This window comes from Octopus sinensis, linkage group LG2 (genome assembly GCF_006345805.1).
Source record: "Octopus sinensis linkage group LG2, ASM634580v1, whole genome shotgun sequence".
NCBI classification, from domain to species: domain Eukaryota; kingdom Metazoa; phylum Mollusca; class Cephalopoda; order Octopoda; family Octopodidae; genus Octopus; species Octopus sinensis.
In genome coordinates, this window is record NC_042998.1 from 128,382,317 (window position 1) to 128,402,701 (window position 20,385).

A 20,385-nucleotide genomic window follows, 5' to 3' on the forward strand; every position below is an offset into this window, starting at 1 on the left:
GCAACGACGTTCTCGGGGAGACTCTGGGCGCCGACGAGAATGAACTGGCTAGCCTGTTCCGGGGGACTTTCCGGTCAGGAACTACCATGGATAATTTCCAGATGTCCTTGGCCTGGCAGTGCTACCAGGGGGCGCTACCGATTCGAGCAAGCACTACAGGCACGGATGCGCGATCAGACTGACTTGTCCGAGGTGCGCACAGAGTGACGAAACAGTTCTGCACGCCTTCGTTCAGTGTCTGGGCATTGCTGACTTGTAGGATTATGTTGAACAGCTGCTGTCCTGTCCCGAGTGGGACGGATCCGTCTGTCGGTCGAGTCTGTAGTGATGATTGTATCACCGCCCTCCTTCAATCGGGCAGGCAAGACAGTTTTCCTTTGCCTGGTAGCTGTGGCGAAAGAGGTTGTTTGGTGGACAAGATTGAAAGGCATGAGGACAAATACATTCTTCTTTGATTGACTTTTGAAGTTTCACTTGAAAAGGACATTGAGAGTGGAGAGGGAAGTTCTGTCCACGAGTGAATTTATCGAAAGGTGGGTGAAAGTTGCGAAAAGGGAATAAAGACAGGGAAAGCCCCCGGGCCATCAGGAATCACCAGAGAGATGCTTAAAATATCTGGTGGTGTCGGCTATAATTTAGTCACCTGCATAGTCAATCAAGTGATACATGAAAGAGTGATACCCAATGACTGGTGTAGCTGTACCATAGTAAACTGCTACAAAGGTGATGTATTAATACGAATTATTATAGAGGTATCAGGTAATGAAAGTCAAGAAGAGGGTCATAGCCCAACTAATTAGGGAGAGAGTCAGTTTAGAGGAGATGCAGTTTGAGTTTATGCCAGGGAAAAACACCACTGATGCCATATTTCTGGTAAGACAACTGCAGGAGAAATACCTAGCCAAAGATAAACCTCTGTACCTGGCTTTCGTTGACATGGAGAAAGCTTTTGACAGGTTCCCCCGATCCATTATCTGGTGGTCAATACGGAAACTAGTGATATATAATGGTTGGTGAGAGCTGTACGAGCCATGTACAGGGATGCTGTCAGTAAGGTGAGGGTTGGCAACGAGTGTAGTGAAGAATTCCGGGTAGAAGTAGGGGTCCACCAAAGATCAGTCCTCAGCTCCCTCTTATTCAGGTGTGGAAGCAAGGTCTAGAATCGAAGGGCTTTAGAGTTAATGTAGCAAAAACCAAAGTCTTAAAGTAGGAAGGCAGACAAGTCACAAATCTCTTCAGGTAGATGGCCCTGCTCGATCTGTAGAAAAAGTGTAGGTAGAAACTCCATAAGATGTACCCGGTGTAAGCTATGGACACAGAAGAGGTGCAGCAATATCAAAGGAAGGCTAACTGGGAAGATAGTTTTTGTGTGTGGCAAATGTTCAAAGGCAATAAGCACTGAAAATGTGCAGAAATCAGCTTTCGTCACATGACAGGGAGAAAAACTAGAAATAGTTAATAGCTTCCGTTACCTAGGTGACCAAATCAGTAGCGGAGGTGGATGACTGAGAGTGTAGCTGCTAGAATAAGAATAGCCTGGGCAAAGTCCAGAAAGCTCCTACCTCTGCTGGTGACAAAGAGCCCCTCGTTCAGAGTAAAAGGTAGACTATATGACGCATGTGTGCGAACAGCCATGCTACATGGCAGTGAAACATGGGCCGTAACTGCTGAGGACATGCGTAAGCTTGCAAGGAATGAAGCTAGTATGCTCCGCTATATGCATAATGTCAGTGTGCACACACGACAGCATGTAAGCACCGAGAGAAAAGTTGGATTTAAGAAGCATCATATGTGGTGTGCAAGAGAGACGACTGCGCTGGTATGGTCATGTGTTGTGCATGGATGAGAACAGCTGTGTGAAAAAGTGTCACACCCTAACAGTTGAGGGAACCTGCAGAAGAGGTAGACCCAGGAAGACCTGGAATGAGGTGGTGAAGCACCACCTTCGAACGTTGGGCCTCACGGAGGCGATGACAAGTGATCGAGACCTTTGGAGATATGCTGCGCTTGAGAAGACCCGGCAAGCCAAGTGAGACCGTAATCGTGGCCTATGCTAGTGCAACATAACCGGCCCATCTAAGAGTACCCTTCAATCATTGGGCAATAAACTGCGCTTGCAAAGACCTGTTGAGTCAAGTGAAGTCACTGTCGTGGCCAATGACAGTACCGCCTGATTGACTCCCGTGCCGGTCGCACGTAAAAGGCACCATTCGAGCGTGACCATTGCCAGTGCCGCCTGACTGGCTCTCGAGCCGGTGGCACGTAAATAGCAATTACTAAACTCTCGGAGTGGTTGGCGTTAGGAAGGGCATCCAGCAGTAGAAACTCTGCCAGATCAGATTGGAGCCTGGTGCAGCCACCAGGCTCACTAGTCCTCAGTCAAACCGTCTAACCCATGCCAGCATGTTATGATGATGATGATGGATGGTACCTCGCTAAGTGTAGACCTGTAGAAGGAATTGGAGAGCACCCTTGCTCATAGGGTTTCAGGGAAATCTCGGACAGTGGTGTTCCTTGATTATCCCTAGGTGTTCCTGTATCAGGAGGGCCACATCTCTATCATCCTCCTGCCACCCCCCCACACTTCTTTTTGTACCTTTGTATGCTATGAATGTCTCACTTTATGTCTGTCTCTATATTGGCCCGCTCATCCTTCGCCTCTGTGGCAAATAATTGAAATCATTAAGATGTCAAGCCAGAAGAATCGTTATTACGCCGAGAAAAAATGCTTAATGGTATTTCGTCCGCCTTCACGTTCTGCGTTCAAATTCCGCCGAGGTCGACTTTGCCTTTCATCTTTTCAGGGTCGATAAATTAAGTACTCTGAGGTCGATGTAATTGAATAGTGCCCTCAAACAAAATTTCAGAACTTGTGCCTTTAGTAGAAAGGCGTCATTATTATTATTATTAGAAAAATCGCAGTGTCACGGGTGGCACATAAAAGTACCCATTACACTCTCAGAGTGATTGGCATTAGAAAGGGCATCTAGCCGAAGAAACCATGCCAAATATGACTAGAGTATGGTGCAGCCTTCCAGCTTCCCGGCCCTGGTTAAACCGTCTAACCCATGCCATCATGGACAAAAGACATTAAATGTTGATGAATAATGTTGGTACAGTGTGACTGAATAGTTAAGAAATTTGCTTCAGTGTCGAGGGACCAGAGGTGCGGTCCCAGTACGTGATACCATGAGTAAATGTCATTTCCTATAGCTTTACATTAACCCATGCCTTCAGTGAAATTGGATAGCTGGAAACTGCATAGCTGCGGATTGAGCAGATTATACCTGTAATTCAAATGGTACATCCTTGTCACACAATGTGCGAGGCTCATTCTGTGCAGTAATTACGTTAAGAATAACATCACGTGTTTATAAAATGGTCAGCAACTTACATGTTTATTCAGGAACAGAAAAAGTCAGTTGATTGAACAACTGAATTCTCATCAACTAACTGCAGAAATCCAAAACAAACACATAAACACCAGTTTCAGTACCACATAGAAATGCACTCAGTACATTATAAAGTAGTTGGCGTTAGGAAGAGCATCCAGCTGGAGAAACCGTGCCAAAACAAACAAGTGAAGCATGGGTAGCTTTCCAGCTCTTATCAAACTGTCAAACCCACGCCAGCATGTAAAACGACATTAAATGATATTTACATACATGCATGCATCAATGCATCATATACAGCATCTCAAGGCAGCAAGACAAGAATAGTTCATCCATTGAGATGCAGTATCACTCTAAACATGTTATAGTAATAGTCTTGTCACTCTTAATCTGGGTTCAAAACTCGTCTGGTTCGATTTGAGGCATCATTACTTTGCAGTTAATAAAATTACTAGTGATGTAAGAAGGTCAGTTTAATGTATTACATAGTCCTCCTTTGTGAAAACCAAATTTTATTGTTCGATCTAGTTCTCAGCCATAGAATTGTTTGCAACAAAGAAAAACCCATAACAATGTGAGCTACAATAAGCTATGTCATACAACCAGCCAGGTTTTACTTGATCGTGTTGTCATGCTAGTATCCATAGACTGAAATTTCTAGTGACCATCAAAGCCGAATTTTTAAGTGGGCTTTGAATTTTCGTAGATGCACTAATGATGACACTAACTACAAGCCTATCATTACTTCAAAATTTATACCAACAGTAGCAATACAAGAGATGTATAATGTAGCAAACTCATGGCCAATCTGGAACTAACACTGTTATAAACAACCTTCTTCAGAATGGACTGAAACTGTACGATACAGTTGTGACACTGAGATCTCACACAAAGGTCTTAGGCAACAACTAGTACAATTCTCAATAATGTCTTAATAAAGAAACACTGATTTCCCTTCATCATCATCTAGCGTCTCCTTTTTCCATGCTGGCACAGGTTGGATGGTTTGACTGAAAACCAATAAGCTGGGGAGCTGCACCAGGTTCCAATCTGATTTGGCATGGTTTCACTGGCTGGACGCCCCTCCTAATGCCAATCACTCCAAGAGTGTAGTGGGTGCTTTTTATATGCCACAGGCACAGGTGCCAGTTGCACAACACCAGCATCAGCCATGGCAGCAAGTTAGTAAAATCATAAGAGCATCGGGGGAAAAAATGCTGAAGTATTCTGGCTCTTTACATTCTGAGTTCAATTTCTGCTCGAATCAAGTGTCTTTCACCCTTTAAAAGTCGACAAAATGAAGTAGAGTCAAATACAGGTATCAATTAATTTCCTCTTCTCAAAATTGCTGGCCTTCAGCCTATTATACAAAACAAGTAGCAGTAGTGGTAGAATCTTTAGGGTAAGAAGCAAAATACCCTGCAGTTGAAAATTAGTTCTAGGCAACGAAACACCAGAGATTTTTCTTAATTTGTGAACTCATACATGAGGACTGTCACAGACCACTCCCATCAACTCCATCATTCTGACAGCAGAAGGGGAAAAAAATTAAACATTGCATTTTAGATGTACAACACTAACCATCATGACTAAAAGCTCTTTTACAGCAATGACAGTTATTTGCCTCTAGATTATAGGGCTTAAGCCTAACTTTATCAAGTGTCATTTAGCTAACAATATGATGCATTTTCTGGGAAAAAAATATCTAACAGAATCCATAAATGATTTTAAATGTGTAAGAAAGTTGATGGATTGTTCAGAGACAACAATCATGAACGAATGTGGTTTACTTGAACAACAACAATACAGTAATGGCAACTCTAAAATCTGTTATCAATGTGTTGTATCCATACAGTCCAATAATAATACATACTGCAAGATATTATTTTAGATATAAAATAATTGCTTGAAATACAATTGTAATGGGCCATAAATAAGGTTTATCAAACTATTATGTTGTCACAAGGCAAATAACTCTGCTTGGCTGACTAATTTAGCAGTTATTCATTACGATACAGGATAATGATACAATCTACTGTATGTATCGCATAATTGTTACTAATATGATCTTATCGATTTGAGATGGCAATTAACACAAAAACAAATATAAGTTAAACAGAAGAAACTACCTAATATATTGTATGGTCTAATGAAGTTCAGTTGTTCCTTGTCAAAGTATTATCATAATACATGGGTATCAAAGCTTGTAATGTTCTACGCCTATATTAAAGACATGGCAATGATATATTTAGTCTGAGATGAGTTTCAGTAAATTCACCTCAAGCTTAGCATAGGCTACTTCCTGAGCTGCTTTCATTAGCATGTATTAAATTTATACACACAAACTATAAGTTCTAGAATGCAAAAAAAACATAACGTTAAAAAGGAAAAAAGAAAACACAACAAATATTTAGATAAAAGACTGATACAGGTTTCTTTTGTTGATTTAATAATTTCATTGTTAACAGAGTTAAAGTCACAAGAGCTAGATAGAGTGAAGTAGGAAAAGAGAACTAAACAAGAGACAAGCTTGAGAAGAAACTAAAGTAGAGACAAGGTGGGATGGAAAAAAAGAGATGAGGGGAGTATGAAAATGAGAGGAACACTCAAGAGACTTCTAAGTTAGAAATAAGAGATATATATAGGGGGTAGGAGAAAAGATGCAGAAGAGATACATAAAAAGAGAGATAAAGATAATAAAACACAAATGTTTTTTTTTATATAATAGTTTTTGTTTTCTCAAATCATAAGTTGAAACTAAAAGGTGTTAATATGAAGTGATGAGCAGAGTTGGGCTCTCATCATCAAAAAGATCAGAATAAGGAACTGCAGCGTGAAGAATATACGAGAGACAAAGTTTGTTTCTAGACATGCACCTGATCAAATAGGAACATTTATTTTGTGGTGAGAAGAAAAAAATCTAAAGTATTATTTGTGGTTGTGATGGTGGTAGATCAAGGGACGCAATGTCTACTTGTTCATAGTTATGTACGCTATTATTGAGTAATAACATTGCAGAGGAAAGACAAGACCACAGTCCTTATACCTGACAGCAATTTCTTCATACTTCCCTTTCTGACACAGAATCATCATCATCATCATTAATATCATTATCTGCTAAAGTTTGTTGTTTGCAGTATGGACTGCCCTATCTTTTTGCTTTTGACATCAAAATCCTTCAAAATGTTGCTTGCTAGACAAGCGTGATATAATGCGCTCCAATTGACGTTTGGCTTCACACTCGGGGAAGTTGACCATGTCATAATATTGAGGTGCAATGTGTATCAACCTGAAATGGAGTGGGAGAAGAAAAAAAAGTTATATAGGAAACATCAAAATTTTTCAAAAATAATACATGAATTTTTAATGTACAAAAGGGACAATTTAGATTTTTTTTTAACCACATAGACTTATTTACCTGTAATCATTTTCACAAAGCAATGGTGTGGTGAAAGTTCAACTGTGAACCAATCGTGTTTAATCTAAAGGTTTCAATTAATAAGTGCAGGGCACCCTAGCAAGTGTTTTCTACTATAGCATCAGGACAACAAATACTTTCAACATGCATTTTGGTACATGGAAATGCATGTGTGTGTCCCTGCATGCACGCACACATCTTTTTGAGTTGGTGCTTTGGCCCACTACCACTCCACTGCTTAGCAATTGGAATCAATTTGTTTGCACTTCCATAACTGAATAGCTCAGTTAAAAGCAAAGATTACTAGAATAAGTAGCAGACTTAATCAAGTCAGTTGTGTGCATGTGTGAACTGTCTTTGCCTATCTACATTCTACACAAAAACAAATCTAATAGCCACAAAACTTTATTATTGTCATCTGACATTGAAATTTTGTATAACATTTAATTTTATTTATATATATAAACTGTGAATTCTATTCCTTATAATGTTCCATAACCTGTTGAAAATCCTGAACATTTCTTCCAATTATCTCCCTTCCACCAAACCATGTCTCAACGGCATAAAATAGCATAAAAAAACCACAAATCATACCCAAACATCTAACGTACGACACCTCTGTAAGGCAGCTAGCTTAATCTAACAGAAACAGTAGACCTATCTTCCTCAAATTACACCCTACTCTCTTACAAATGCACAAACAGGCCTCCATATAGTAGTTAAACTGAAGAGAATTAATAACCAAACCTTCTAACTACACTATATTGTCTTTTGCATGCAGATATATGAGCCCCAAACCTCCATTTTAGTTAGACCTGATAGAAAGAAGAACCAAATTTCCTTCATATCACACCTGTCTTATGTATGTATATAAGCTAACAAAGAAGACTGATATAATCACACATTTGCAGCTTATATATGTATGTATCTATTAACTAAAGAAAGAAGTTAAATTTTATAGAAATAGCAACCAAAGGTTTCTCGAAGAACACTGTCTAATGAACATATGTCTGAGACATATGTGACAGCTTGATCTGTAAGAAATAGCAACCAAAACATTATATGCATACACTTATGCCTTAAACTGTTTTATACAACCTTGATACGATACTCACAGAGTAGCAGGTACATCTGCTAGTATGATATAAAGCTAAATCTCTAGCTAAATGTATCATTACCAAGTGGCATCATTTATTTCCAACAGTTAACTGATAAAAGCAAAAATCAAGTATTATGTACTGAAACTCAGTGTAATATCTGTGTTGGATTCAAGTGTAATAGTTTGGTGGCAATTCATATTTTATATATTCAGCCTTTTAAGGCAAATCACAATAAAATTTTTAATGACAGATTTTGTGAACAAAATTTTATTTTAAAAAACAAAAAGCTATTCCAATAATTAAAAATATATCACAATACGTTCATAGAACAACACATAACTGGTAACTATTGACAAGGGAGAACTATGCTTAAGGCATGAACCTTGTTCGAGAAACTAAAGAGGCTTCATTCATTCCAGCTAAACTCATAGTAGCTTTGAAGGAATCAAAACCTCCACCTCACTTCAAATACATGTATAGACTATTCTATTGCCTCTGTGAAACTTGAGTACACTTCTTATTTGAATTTCTCTCTAAGTCCTGTTCCAAAGATGTCCATTTACTCCCAATATCAAATCTTAACTGCATGAAAATACAGTTCAAAATAATGTTTGGAGTCAAAAAAATAGAATTAAGAATACTTCTGTGTAAGAAACAAAGTTTAGATAGAACACTGTTAGAAAAACTTCCTATTTATTCTGTGCACTATTTTTTGCATTTTATGAAACAAATTTCTCTAGATTATTTCTTCCGTTGATTTTAAAGCATAATGGCAGTTAATACTTTGTGAGTTAGAATTTGATGATATCTATTTACTAATGATTTAATTAGGGAAAGAGAATTTGAACTTGGATTAAATAATCAGAGTGATATTTCAGAGTTATGTGTAAACACAAGCAATGTAATTGGTGTTAAGTGTTACTGATTCTGAGCAGGAATTACAGAGTTGACACTGCATCAATGCTTCCATTAGGGAATGGTAAGAATTTTTCCAAAATTTACTGATATATTTTAAATGTAGTGCTTCTTCATACTGGTGGGTTCATGAAGAGAGTGTAATAACTAGTAACAGAGAAAAATAGCACTAATTTTAGGGGCCTCAGTGTTCTTTTCCAAGACTAACTGAAGCACAATTCAACTCTGTAGCACAAAATCATTACCAAGCAATCAATGGCTTGTTATTATATATGAAAATACCCATATGCAATCAACTTAACTGTATTTCACCTGTCTTGACAGGTGAAAATGACATAAGAACAAGTAAAACCATATTCATAATGTATAATAATGATTAGCAACTTTTATACAAATTCATGCCAAGTTGTTATATTTTTATACTGAATTGCATTTCATCAAAATTTCTAGTTTCTCACATGATTAGGATTATACAAAGAAAGCACTATAGGAGATATGCTTACCATTCTGGTTTAATGTCTGTAACAGTTCGAATGTAATTCTTGGTTGTGAGTACAAATTCATTGTACAGGACCCATTCAGGCTTGTGGTCGAGACATGTGGAAGGGTGGAGCTGAACAATCTGGTTGTCTTTCACAGTTAGATAATGACCAGTGCGCTCAAGATGAGCAACCTGTTGGCAGACAAAATGAAGGTTTTATTCATCAGAATAATAAAAAGATATGGAGAGAGATATACTGAAACACACACACACACACACATGCACGAGCAGCTATTTCACACACACTATCACTATTCCAAATAAGGCACAATGATATAAACTTACAGTAAACTCCGAGCCTAGAACCAAAGTAAAGAAGCTGATAATTGCTTAATCTATGCTGAAGTTAAACTGCAGATAGTCACCTTACTATTGCATGTACAAGAAACAGTATAAATTTACAGCCTATTTAGAGAGCAAATGAAAAGCAGAGGAAAGAGATGAAAGATCAGTACAGGAAACAGACAGTAAAAAACAATCAGATTTGGAAATTATAATAGTAGTGGCAGACCACACAATAACAGACAGCATCACATTAAAGGCTCTAACATTCACAACTCCACACGAATGCATTTTAAAGAGTATAATAATTCCTTGAAGAGCTGCAGCCAGATAATAAAGGTTTTAAGGTTTGTATATTGTCAGCAGTATTGTACTGTATCTAATTGTCAAGACAATTCTCAAATGGCTTGTTTCAATACCATGCAGTGTTAGATTCAAATCTCTTACGAATGCTTTAAATGGGATAGCAACATATCCAGAATATACTACGTGAAAAGACTCCCATGACCTAAACCGAAAATAGAGTTTAACGAACATAAAACCATTACAAACAGGTTTAAGAAATGTGGTAGATATACTGAAGTATATGAGTCAGTTTCTCATGGGTAAACCATAAAATACTGTTATAACATACTTTTATTAACTTGAAATGGTTGAAAGATTAAATGAACTATCTACAACATGACATTTGAAAACCTTATTTCCAGACTCAGCAACTACAACATCCTTTGCTACCAGAATTAGGAGCTAAGTTGTCACAGATTTTGTAAACGATTTTATGACCTACATAATCCTTTTGCCAAGAACATTTGACCACACATTCATATCATAATAATAATAATAACAACAACAATCACTGCTGCATAACAAAATAAAGATCACAGTGGTTGCTTCACTTGCTCAACATATAAACAAACCACCTGGCTAAGCTCTCTACCATTAATAATGTGAGGAGTGCATCCCAAAATTAGGATAACACACTGCACACAAGTGATTTTAAGCTATGGTTTATGCAACAACAAAGCAAATTTTCTCTGTAAACATACATACAAATGAAATTATTTTAACATATCATGAACAGTGACTGCAATAAACAGGTTCATAAAAAGAGTAGAAATAAAATGCAGAGCACAGTAACATATTAAATCATACTGTTTTAGTCATGTTCTCACTTAACTCTATTAAGACACAATCTGTATATGTATCTGCAGGGCCTGAGTAAAAGTGGCAGTATGGACTGTTTATTCAATAGTTTATCTTTAGTTCATTTTGCCTAACTAAAAGAAATATTAACTTCACGTAAACAGTTTTATTTTTTTCTTTCCAAATTAAATACCCTGCAAGGAACCTTTTTTGTTTTCAGCTTGAGAAAAAAGATTTTTTTTTTAAATGCTATCTTCAACTACTTTTTAAGTAAACAGAATGTTAGATTGTTAAGTGAGGGACCAACCAAAAAATAATCTGGCAATTTTCCAGTTATTTTCTTTTTTTATCTTTTTAGAAAATTTAATAAAATATATAATAAAATAGTTTAACTCTCATTTTATCAGAACACAAAAAGGTTAAAATATCTAATACAGAAACTAATGATATCTGCTATTGAGAGCAATAATATTCATTATTATTGTATCAGAAAATGTTTACTGCACTGATGCTCCTAATAAGAGTCATACCATTAATATACCCAGATACTTCACATTTCCTGCCATTATAAGACTGAAGTTTTGAAAGACAGCCATATAAGCTGAAATAACATGTGTATTGAAGGGGGTACTTGAAATTAGCTGGGGTTTTTCTTTACACATACATTAATGACCTGCAATAAAATCCATCTGATATCCCAGAAGTTTTGGCAGTAACTAGTGTCAAATGTGCCAAGTTGCTGTCTTTTGTCTTTGAATATGTGGTAACAAAAGGTCTAGTAAGCTATACAAGGCGAGTATATCTTACTAGACCTTTGCATATGGATGATATTAAACTGAATCTCTGTTCTAACTACTTAGGAAAACTAACCAGTTTATTGTTCAAATTAAATAGTGACAACAATGTCAAGATAAATAAGAGGTTGAATATGCGAGTTGATCCACCCCACTCCCCACCTGATGAATTCTTAAATATTTAATCATATGGCTGGCATTTGAATTTAAAAACTTTGATATGTGGCCGACAATCCTTTATTTGTAGTCAACAATTTCAGACAACTACCCTACAAAAAACATCATAAACTACTGTATTTAAAAAAAAAAAACTAGAGATTTTTCAAAATTGCACCAAGAGAGACACATTATGTCATTGCCAAACTTAATTGATCCCTATTTTAAAACACAAAATATGAGAACACAATGGAAAACACTGTCTTAATATTCAGCTCTGCAGGTACGGTGAGCCAAACCTGATGCCGAGACTGGAATACCTGAAAAAAACAATTTTGAAGAAGATGAAAGCATGGTTGACATCACCCGCATAACTACTACTCTCTTTCATTACAGAACATACACACACACACATATACTCAGTTATATACAATTACTTCACATATTTTACAATGCACTTACATACACTCACATGCTTGCATACATGCATACATACAAGTGCAGGCATACTGGCTTGGGTTCCCATGCTGCTCAGTGAAAGAAGGGAGATAACTACAGATGGTAGCAATGTAGTCTCATAAAAAAAAAAGATGCTATAATAGCATTTAATACACAAGTGTGAAATACGTTCCCTGGCAAAATATACTGCTTTTCAGTGTAAAAAGGAAAAAAAAAAACGTTAATTAGACCCATGACGAAAAATAATACCATAATCTTTTTAGTAAATTGTTGTTTTTTTGTTTGTTTGTTTGTTTGTTATAACTCAGCACAAAAATTCATTTGTAAGGGATACAACATAACTGAATCAATTCCAACTTACTTCTGGTTTGACAATTCACGGGATCAAATGCAAAGCTAGCATAGATTTGAACACAAATATGCCATGCATTAAAAGCATAAAGTACAGGCAAATCTTTGCTATTTTCATCTGTTCCCTAATCAAAGCATAGAATTCGCCCTAATCTCAACCATTTGCACCTATTCCTTCCTAAACTAGAAAAGAAAGACGAATCAACCCCAGTTACTATCTTGGTACTTATTTTATCAATCCCAAAAAGACTTGAACTGTGAATGTAGAATACTAATTACCATTTCTATTCCTCAGTATGGAAATTAAATTTCAAAATTGTCTTAACTAATGATACATTAAGCAATTCAAGATCATAATCACTCTGACTTGAGTTTATTGTTTGAAATATCCAAGATTAAATAAACTAGCTTAAGTTGAACACAACTGTTGTCACCTCAATCATGAGACACTGGGATTGCTCAAACAGTTATCCCTTTGCCTCCCTTTCAATTTCTTACAATATTATAATAACCTTTATTGGAGGGAAATGCTAATGGGAAGAGACAAAGATGAGGTGCAGAGTGATGGGATAGAAGATTGCTGAAGTTTAAAAATCACCCACTCTACTAAATCAATAAAATGGAAAAGTATTAAGAAAAAAAAAGACAATCACTTGAGGAATTTAACAAAACAAAAATTTTTTTGCCATCTTAGGATGCACTAAGTAAGTAAAGGTATCACATTAAACTAAGTACATTTAGGTGATATATAGTCGGTTGATGGGTGGTAGATGGCAGAAGCATAACATTGGACAAAATATCTTACAGTACTGTTCTTTAGGTTACGTGTTCAAATCCCATCAAAGATTAACTTTGCCATATATCTTTCCTGGTCCAATCTGACTATAAATCAAGAGTAGGGATCCCTAAGACAGTCTGATATTGTCTCCAACATTGCTCTGGCAGCTTTTGAAATACCACTTGTGTCAAGCTGTTTCAACACTTGCCTTTCTCTTGGAGAATATCAGTAGAATAGAAAGACCGAACACCACATCCCAAAAGGACAATCCAGTGTTTCCATGCTGTGCTTAGTCAACACAAACTGAAGCAAAACTTGCTAGGTGCAGATCTATGGTCTCATATCAAAGTTAAAGAGTCAAATGTTTAGTTAATTAAAACTTAATTCACATCACAGATTGTGAATTCACACCCTACATTATTGTCTTAAAATTCATTAAATACTACTTGCTTCTATTTACCTAGGTCGTTTGGTAGAAAGACACCCGAGAAAGATTATGCAACACTATTACTGACCACCAAAGCTCTTAAAATAATTGAAATTTTTACATTTCTTTATTTTGTAAAGAATAAAGTTTAATAAATATCAATCATTTTAAATATTATTCATAATATATTCAATTCATTACTAGTAAGTAAGCAAACATGGAGAAGCTTCCCACTTAGAGCTCATTATTTCTCTAGGTTTTCCTGTATTCTTACATAGCTTATATAGCTCAACTTTCTACCTAACCAATTTCTTCTAAGAAAAAAAAAAAATCCCCACACCTAAATGTATTTGTGATGTTTTCAAAAACTACTTAGAAAGTTACCATATTTGCACCATATAGTTACACTGCAGTATCCCTTCCAACTGAAGCAAAGCAATCAGGTTTCACAATCACAAAACCATTCTATTTGATATATCTCTGCAGACAAACGAAAAAGCAGGCAGTCAACAAAGTTTAGAACTATGAACACTTTACTAACCTGCATAAAGAAACCAGCTACCAAAGCCTTCCTAATGTTGATGTAGTAGTCCCGACTTGCAAACTCTGTACTTGAGCGACGCAAATTAAATCGATCCATAATCCGGGCCAGCTGCTGTCGGACATTATCAGCACTTTTCATAGATCGAAAATTCACAAAATTGTCGTAACTCCATTGTGGGTCTTCATGATCTAAAGTAAAAGCAATTTACCAATATCAATACTAATATAGTAATAATGATGATAATGGAAAATTCTCCTTTATTATTCTGAAAAGTTAGGTCATTCAAAGACAATTAGCAAGTGGTTAGATTCAAGAATTAGAAGCTGGTTAGATTAGGTAACTGGAAGCTGATTAGATTCCCTTAAAATACACTAATTCAATATATTTCACCTTATTCACTAATTAAAAAATCCTAAAAACTTAAATGACAATATGAAACTTTAAATTTTCATAAAAACATACCCATGCAATTGAATCAAAATTTAAACTATAATAAACTAAAGCTAATTGAAGTAATTACTTTAGACTCAAAATTACTATGGTTTTAATAAACGATCCTAGTTAATCTGAATAAAGAAATAAGAAATTAAGATTTCATTACTAAAATCAGCGAGAGTTTAGTAAATATATAAAGCTGAATAACTTACTTTGTTTGAAAGCATGGTAGACGTTGAGCAGCGTCAAATGGTCGCCATCGATGTGTGCAAATCTCATCTTCGCTTCGTCTGCAGCTTTCTTCATCTCCATTGGACGCACAAAACACTGCGGGACTAAACAGGGAGGGTTGGGTGGGGGCCAAGCATGGCCCATCCCCATCGTCATTAGTGCTCAGACAACATGATGGGCGACTAAAAGGAAGCCACAGAATTAGGCAGTGCACCCACTCAGTTAGGACAACAATAATATCAGTTAGAATGTGGAGTAGCAACAATAACACAGAAACAGACAAATTAATCAGGAAGCAAAGATCTATTAAAGTTGTGACTGCTTACAGAATTTGAGAAATCCTCACTACAATAGGAAATTATTAGTGGACAGTTGCATCAAAAAAAAAAAACATTTTAAAATCATTAGCTACAGTTGCTGCTGCCATTCATCTTTCATACTGTTTCTTTTGAAACTTTTGCAGAATAGCTTACCTTTTACTGTTTCTCTATTACCTAATAACTGACATCAAGCAGCTGAATATCAATTATAAATTTAGGAACTCGGATATAAGTGAAACCATCAAGCAATTATGTTTAAATACTCTAAAACTAGTGATATTTTTTATTATTGTTGCCACTGCCTTAATCTGGAGCTTACTGTTAAATAAAAATATGCAAAGCAATAATCAGATCAATTAATATATATTAAGTCTTCATCAGAAGTGATGGCTTCAAACCAGTCTAAATATGTCTGAGTTTAATTAACCCTAGACTATGCATACAACTTGATCTAACCATGATCAATGTCAGAATTTCAAAAGGACCAGTTTCCTCCAGTATGGTTGGGTATTAAGTGATGTTCTTGAAGCCTGGTACTGTGACAGCAGAAGTGAATACAGCAACAATGAATTGATAAAACCTGAATTATATATACACACATACATGAAAAATTTAATTTCAAAACCGGAAAAAATTCACTAAAGCTACTTCTTTCTTAGTTACATTAATTCACCTAGATAACATCATTTTCCAATGGTCATATTAACTGGTTTTTAAGAAGTTTTAGGAAAAAAGAAAGTTATGACAATGAGAGGGTGCACAGCCAAAGAAACTCCACAAAAGATGTAGTAGCACAGCTATAGGTTTCTCAATATATATTTATTAACAAATCTCAATATTAACTAACTGTAGTTCAAACGTGTTATTTTCCCCACCCTTACAGCTCAGTATATAGAAGTAAAACTTAAGAGACATTCAATAACTTTCATTACAAGCTACCTATCAAAGAATGCTTCAATTTCACTATAAGGTAATTGAATTAATGTAAAGAAAGTATTTTTTCATTTTGCAATTATAATAGAAAAAGTACTAGTTTGTTATACTTATTTAAGCAAATGCTAACATCAATTCAAATAATGTTTTCAAATAGCAAATTTTCACTTCATATAAGTATTCTATTCCTTTTTGACTTGACATGGTCAAATTTTCTGAGGAGGGATATAGTTAACTGAGCCAACTTCAGTATAACAAGTATTTTATTAACCTCAAAAGTGGCTGAATACAGAACATGGAGAGACAAAACCAAATGTAATGTGTTCAGTACTCTTTCTGCCAACTCTCACAATAATGATTTCTAACATTGGCACAGTCCACAAATTTTGAAATCAAGGGAGGTCAACATCTGAACTGGTCCTGGTATACAACTGGTAAATTAAGCCTAGAGATGAAAAGTTACAGCGCTCTACAACATTGAACAATACAATTCCAGAATGTAGTATATATGATGTACTTTGGTTATATCTGCTATCTATATTTTTGAAACTGCAGTAGTTAATAAAGACAACTAAATATGATTGAGTAGTTTTAAATCATGGTTAAAATATTAAAAAAAAAATTCTTGTAAAGTTCTAATGTGGAGGATACATAAATAAAAACTTATGGTAATACTAACGACTGCTGCTGGCCACATTTGATGTGGTACCAAAATGGAGAAAAGACAACAAAATTATGAATAATTAATAACAACTAAATAAAGTGGAATTTTCTTTGAAAAAAAAAATAGGAGAGAGATGTATGGAGTGTAAATAATGATGGCAAATATGTTTACTCAGGTGAAAATTCTATTTAAGAACGTTTGATAAACGTTTGTCAAAAAAGGATAAGGATTTAGTTTCTTCACCTATCTTTATCTCAAAGTTTAAAGTCAAGTTGATAAAACAATTCTCATAGACAAAAATTGAGTTGAGAAAAAAGGAAGGTTAAATTGAATAAAGAAATGTTTAAGTGATACTGAAATTTGTATCAGAATCGAAATTTAAGTCACTATTCACTTGAAATTGGAATTTTCATTGTTTTTGTTTCATTTTCAATTACCATCACTCTCAAATTTTGATTTGCAAAAACTTTTAATAATATGAAATTTCAAACCAAAAAATCATAACATCTAAACTGCCAGTAACGACAAAAAGCCATTCTAATTATAAATATATAATATATATTTTTTTATTGCAATTTTATCAACTCCTGAAGAGAATTGGATACAAAATTGAAACACCAAACTAGCTAATAAGACCATCTCAGAATAAATTACCTACAAAATTTTTGTTATTTGGTTTCTTACTCAAGTGCAAAGTCTCAAATCCATACACAAGGAAATACGGAAAGTGCAACATTCATACTTTACTCAAAGACATTAGCTAACTTAAGTGAAGTGAATTATCTTCAAAATTAGGATTCTAAACCAGCTGCAAACATAGTAGACTGGAAATCCCCATTTTTTTCTCAAGCAATTGCTATACTCACACATATTAATTGTATTTTCCATTTTAAATATTGTTTTATTTTGTTTTTTGTTTGGGGGGGAGGTCCACTATGAACAAAACATGCTATCTCTCAAATGTATAGTAGTAACATAACTGAAGTTCAACCATAACTTCAATCTGAAACAAGACTACATCACCAAAGTAAACACACCAACAGTTCTTACTCGTTAAGTAGAAAAAAAAATTAACTCTCATTAATCGAAACAAATAAAAAAATATCAGATTATAGCCCAGTTTACTTTTAACAAGCAATATTGAGGCCAAAGATAGTGTTATATAAGTATATTTTACATTTACAAAAGAATGAAAAAAAGCTTAAATATCTACAAATAAAGAAAAAAAAAAATAAACATAGCTATAACTTCTCCTTTAAGTGATAGTATTGTATCTGAATGGAGATGTTACCTATAGAAAATAAGAGCGCCTGCAGCTAATGAGGCAATGATAGAAACTCAACCAGTTCAATATATTTAGAAACATTACAGCTGTGCTACTAAACAGACACTGGAAAAGAAAAAAATGGAAATCATTTCATATAATTGTGCGTGTATGCATGCGCACACGCACACACAGAAGCAAATTTTGCATGTAAATTTACAACTAGGTGTGTGTGTGTGTGTGTACTTGTACAATGTAATTTGCTTTGTATTAATGTGTGTAAATTTATACTAAAAAGCTCACAATACCTACATGTATAATGAATATGCATTTTCTGTATAAGTGTTCGTGTGAATGCAAGGTGATATGGGGAGAAACTGGGTAAAAAGAGAAACAAAGGTATGAGTTGGAAAGGTAACAGGAAAAATAGAAAGAATTGTGTGTACATGTGCGTGCATGTGTTGTATTTCTCATCATCTGCTGTATGGTGACACTGGAAGTATACAGGCAGAACAAGGAAAAAAAAAAGAAAATTAAAAAAAAGAAAACCAAGTCCTTTTCATTTCCATTTAAAAGAGTAAAGAAAAAAAGAACTACAATAACTGGTCAAACAAGAAGAAAGCCAATCCCTTTGTAATTCCCATTATTATTATCAATAATAATAATAACTCTTTTGGAGAAGGTCAAGTCGATTACATCAACCCCAGTAGTCAATTGGTACTTATTTTATCAACCTCAAAAGGATGAAAGGCGAAGTTGACCTTGTCGGGATTTCAACTCGGAATGTAAAGTCGGACAAAATGCTTAGTGGCCTTTTGTCCAGCATGCTAATGATTCAGCCAGCTTGTTCCCATAATAATAATAATAATAACAGAATAGCAAAGACCAATCAGAGTAATGATTGAAACAGAAATATAAACCTTTCAATAAAGAGACAAAAGTAAATCTAAAACAAAATATTTTAAAATTCAATATTGGTAAAATCATTTTTTAAGTTTAGAGGCAAAACTGAAATGTTTTCATATACTTAATGATTTCACATGAATTTTACTGGAGTAAAACAAGTGTCAAAAATTAATTCTTCTTTTCAATCTCATAACTATTGAAATAAATAGATAGAACTGTATAGTGTGTATAAAACATTGGTGTTTCATGATCTCCTATCTTGGTCACAACCATTGTACTATGAGGGTCCTATAAAATGGTACAACATACTACTGAGAAATAGAAATAGTCACTAGTCAAATGAGAATAATTCAAATAAAAAGAAAAATAATAAACACAAGTCAAATAGAAAAACAACTGTCATTTTGGAGATGTATGAGTGAAAGACTGTGCATGGGTTTAAGGAAGTTCAGCCAAAATAAAATTAGATCACAACTAAGTAACCGATAAAATTTTAGTGGAGTTGAAGCAAGATCATCTGAAAAGTTCTTTGAACATTGGTACTTGCTTTGAAAGAAAGAAAACAGCAAAATATGCTAAGTCAAAAATCAACTAAAAAATTTTTTGAAATATACACTGGATCAGCAATACACTAAAGAAACTAAAATATGTCCAATATTTTGTAATAAGCAATCTACAACTTAAAAACTTAAAATCCATGAGATAAATTATCTTTATAATACAATAGCTACAGAAAAAAGTGTTCTCTACATTATAACAAGGCTGCAGATATACACATCGCATTCACAAAATAACTATAAAGCAAAGTAAAAATATTAAAATAAGACTATTGAAAATATATAAAGTACAATACATGGATGCAGCCTGCTCCAATCAATATTCATTTTATAATTACATAGCCAACTATTTTCAAACCTGAGCACTTGGGCAGTATTTTAAACCATCCCCCAATTACAAAAAAAAAAGGAAAAAAAAAAACTATCTCTTGTCTGATCCAGTCAATCACAAAATACATGTATATTAAAAAAAACATAACATACTATGTCCAAATTATGTGGAGGATCTAACTGAGGGAACTGAAATTATGGCACACTGATCATGTCTAACTTGCTTGTCTCTCCTAACAGCCATTAACAAAGCCTTTGACTATGAACAAACCAAATAAAATGATTGCTACAACCCCATCATTGCACACCACCCAACCACTGCATGTCAAAATGCTTAGTATGGTCCTAGATAGACTCAAGTATAATGTGCATGTAATTGTTAAATCCATATAGCTCTACTCTAGCAGTCAGTCATCATAACCAGTTTTAATAAGTGTGGAAAGTA

General features: G+C 34.8%; 1 protein-coding gene and 1 long non-coding RNA gene across 2 annotated transcripts in view; one reads left to right on the plus strand and one right to left on the minus strand.

The window, feature by feature from the left end:
- Positions 1 to 5,801: 5,801 nt before the first annotated feature.
- LOC115229911 (putative pre-mRNA-splicing factor ATP-dependent RNA helicase PRP1) overlaps positions 5,802 to 20,385 on the minus strand; it is a 46,037-nt gene continuing 31,453 nt past the window's right edge. Inside the window, exons 10-13 of the mRNA XM_029800175.2 lie at positions 14,948 to 15,070; positions 14,298 to 14,488; positions 9,329 to 9,498; positions 5,802 to 6,681 (exon numbers count right to left, since the gene is read on the minus strand). Coding sequence (XP_029656035.1) covers positions 6,561 to 6,681; positions 9,329 to 9,498; positions 14,298 to 14,488; positions 14,948 to 15,070 — 605 coding nt within the window. The 3' untranslated portion in view covers positions 5,802 to 6,560. The remainder of the gene's footprint in view (positions 6,682 to 9,328; positions 9,499 to 14,297; positions 14,489 to 14,947; positions 15,071 to 20,385) is intronic.
- LOC118761409 lies at positions 10,808 to 11,097 on the plus strand. The gene is made up of 2 exons (XR_004997360.1): positions 10,808 to 10,954; positions 10,993 to 11,097. It is a non-coding gene; the product is annotated as an uncharacterized LOC118761409 (long non-coding RNA).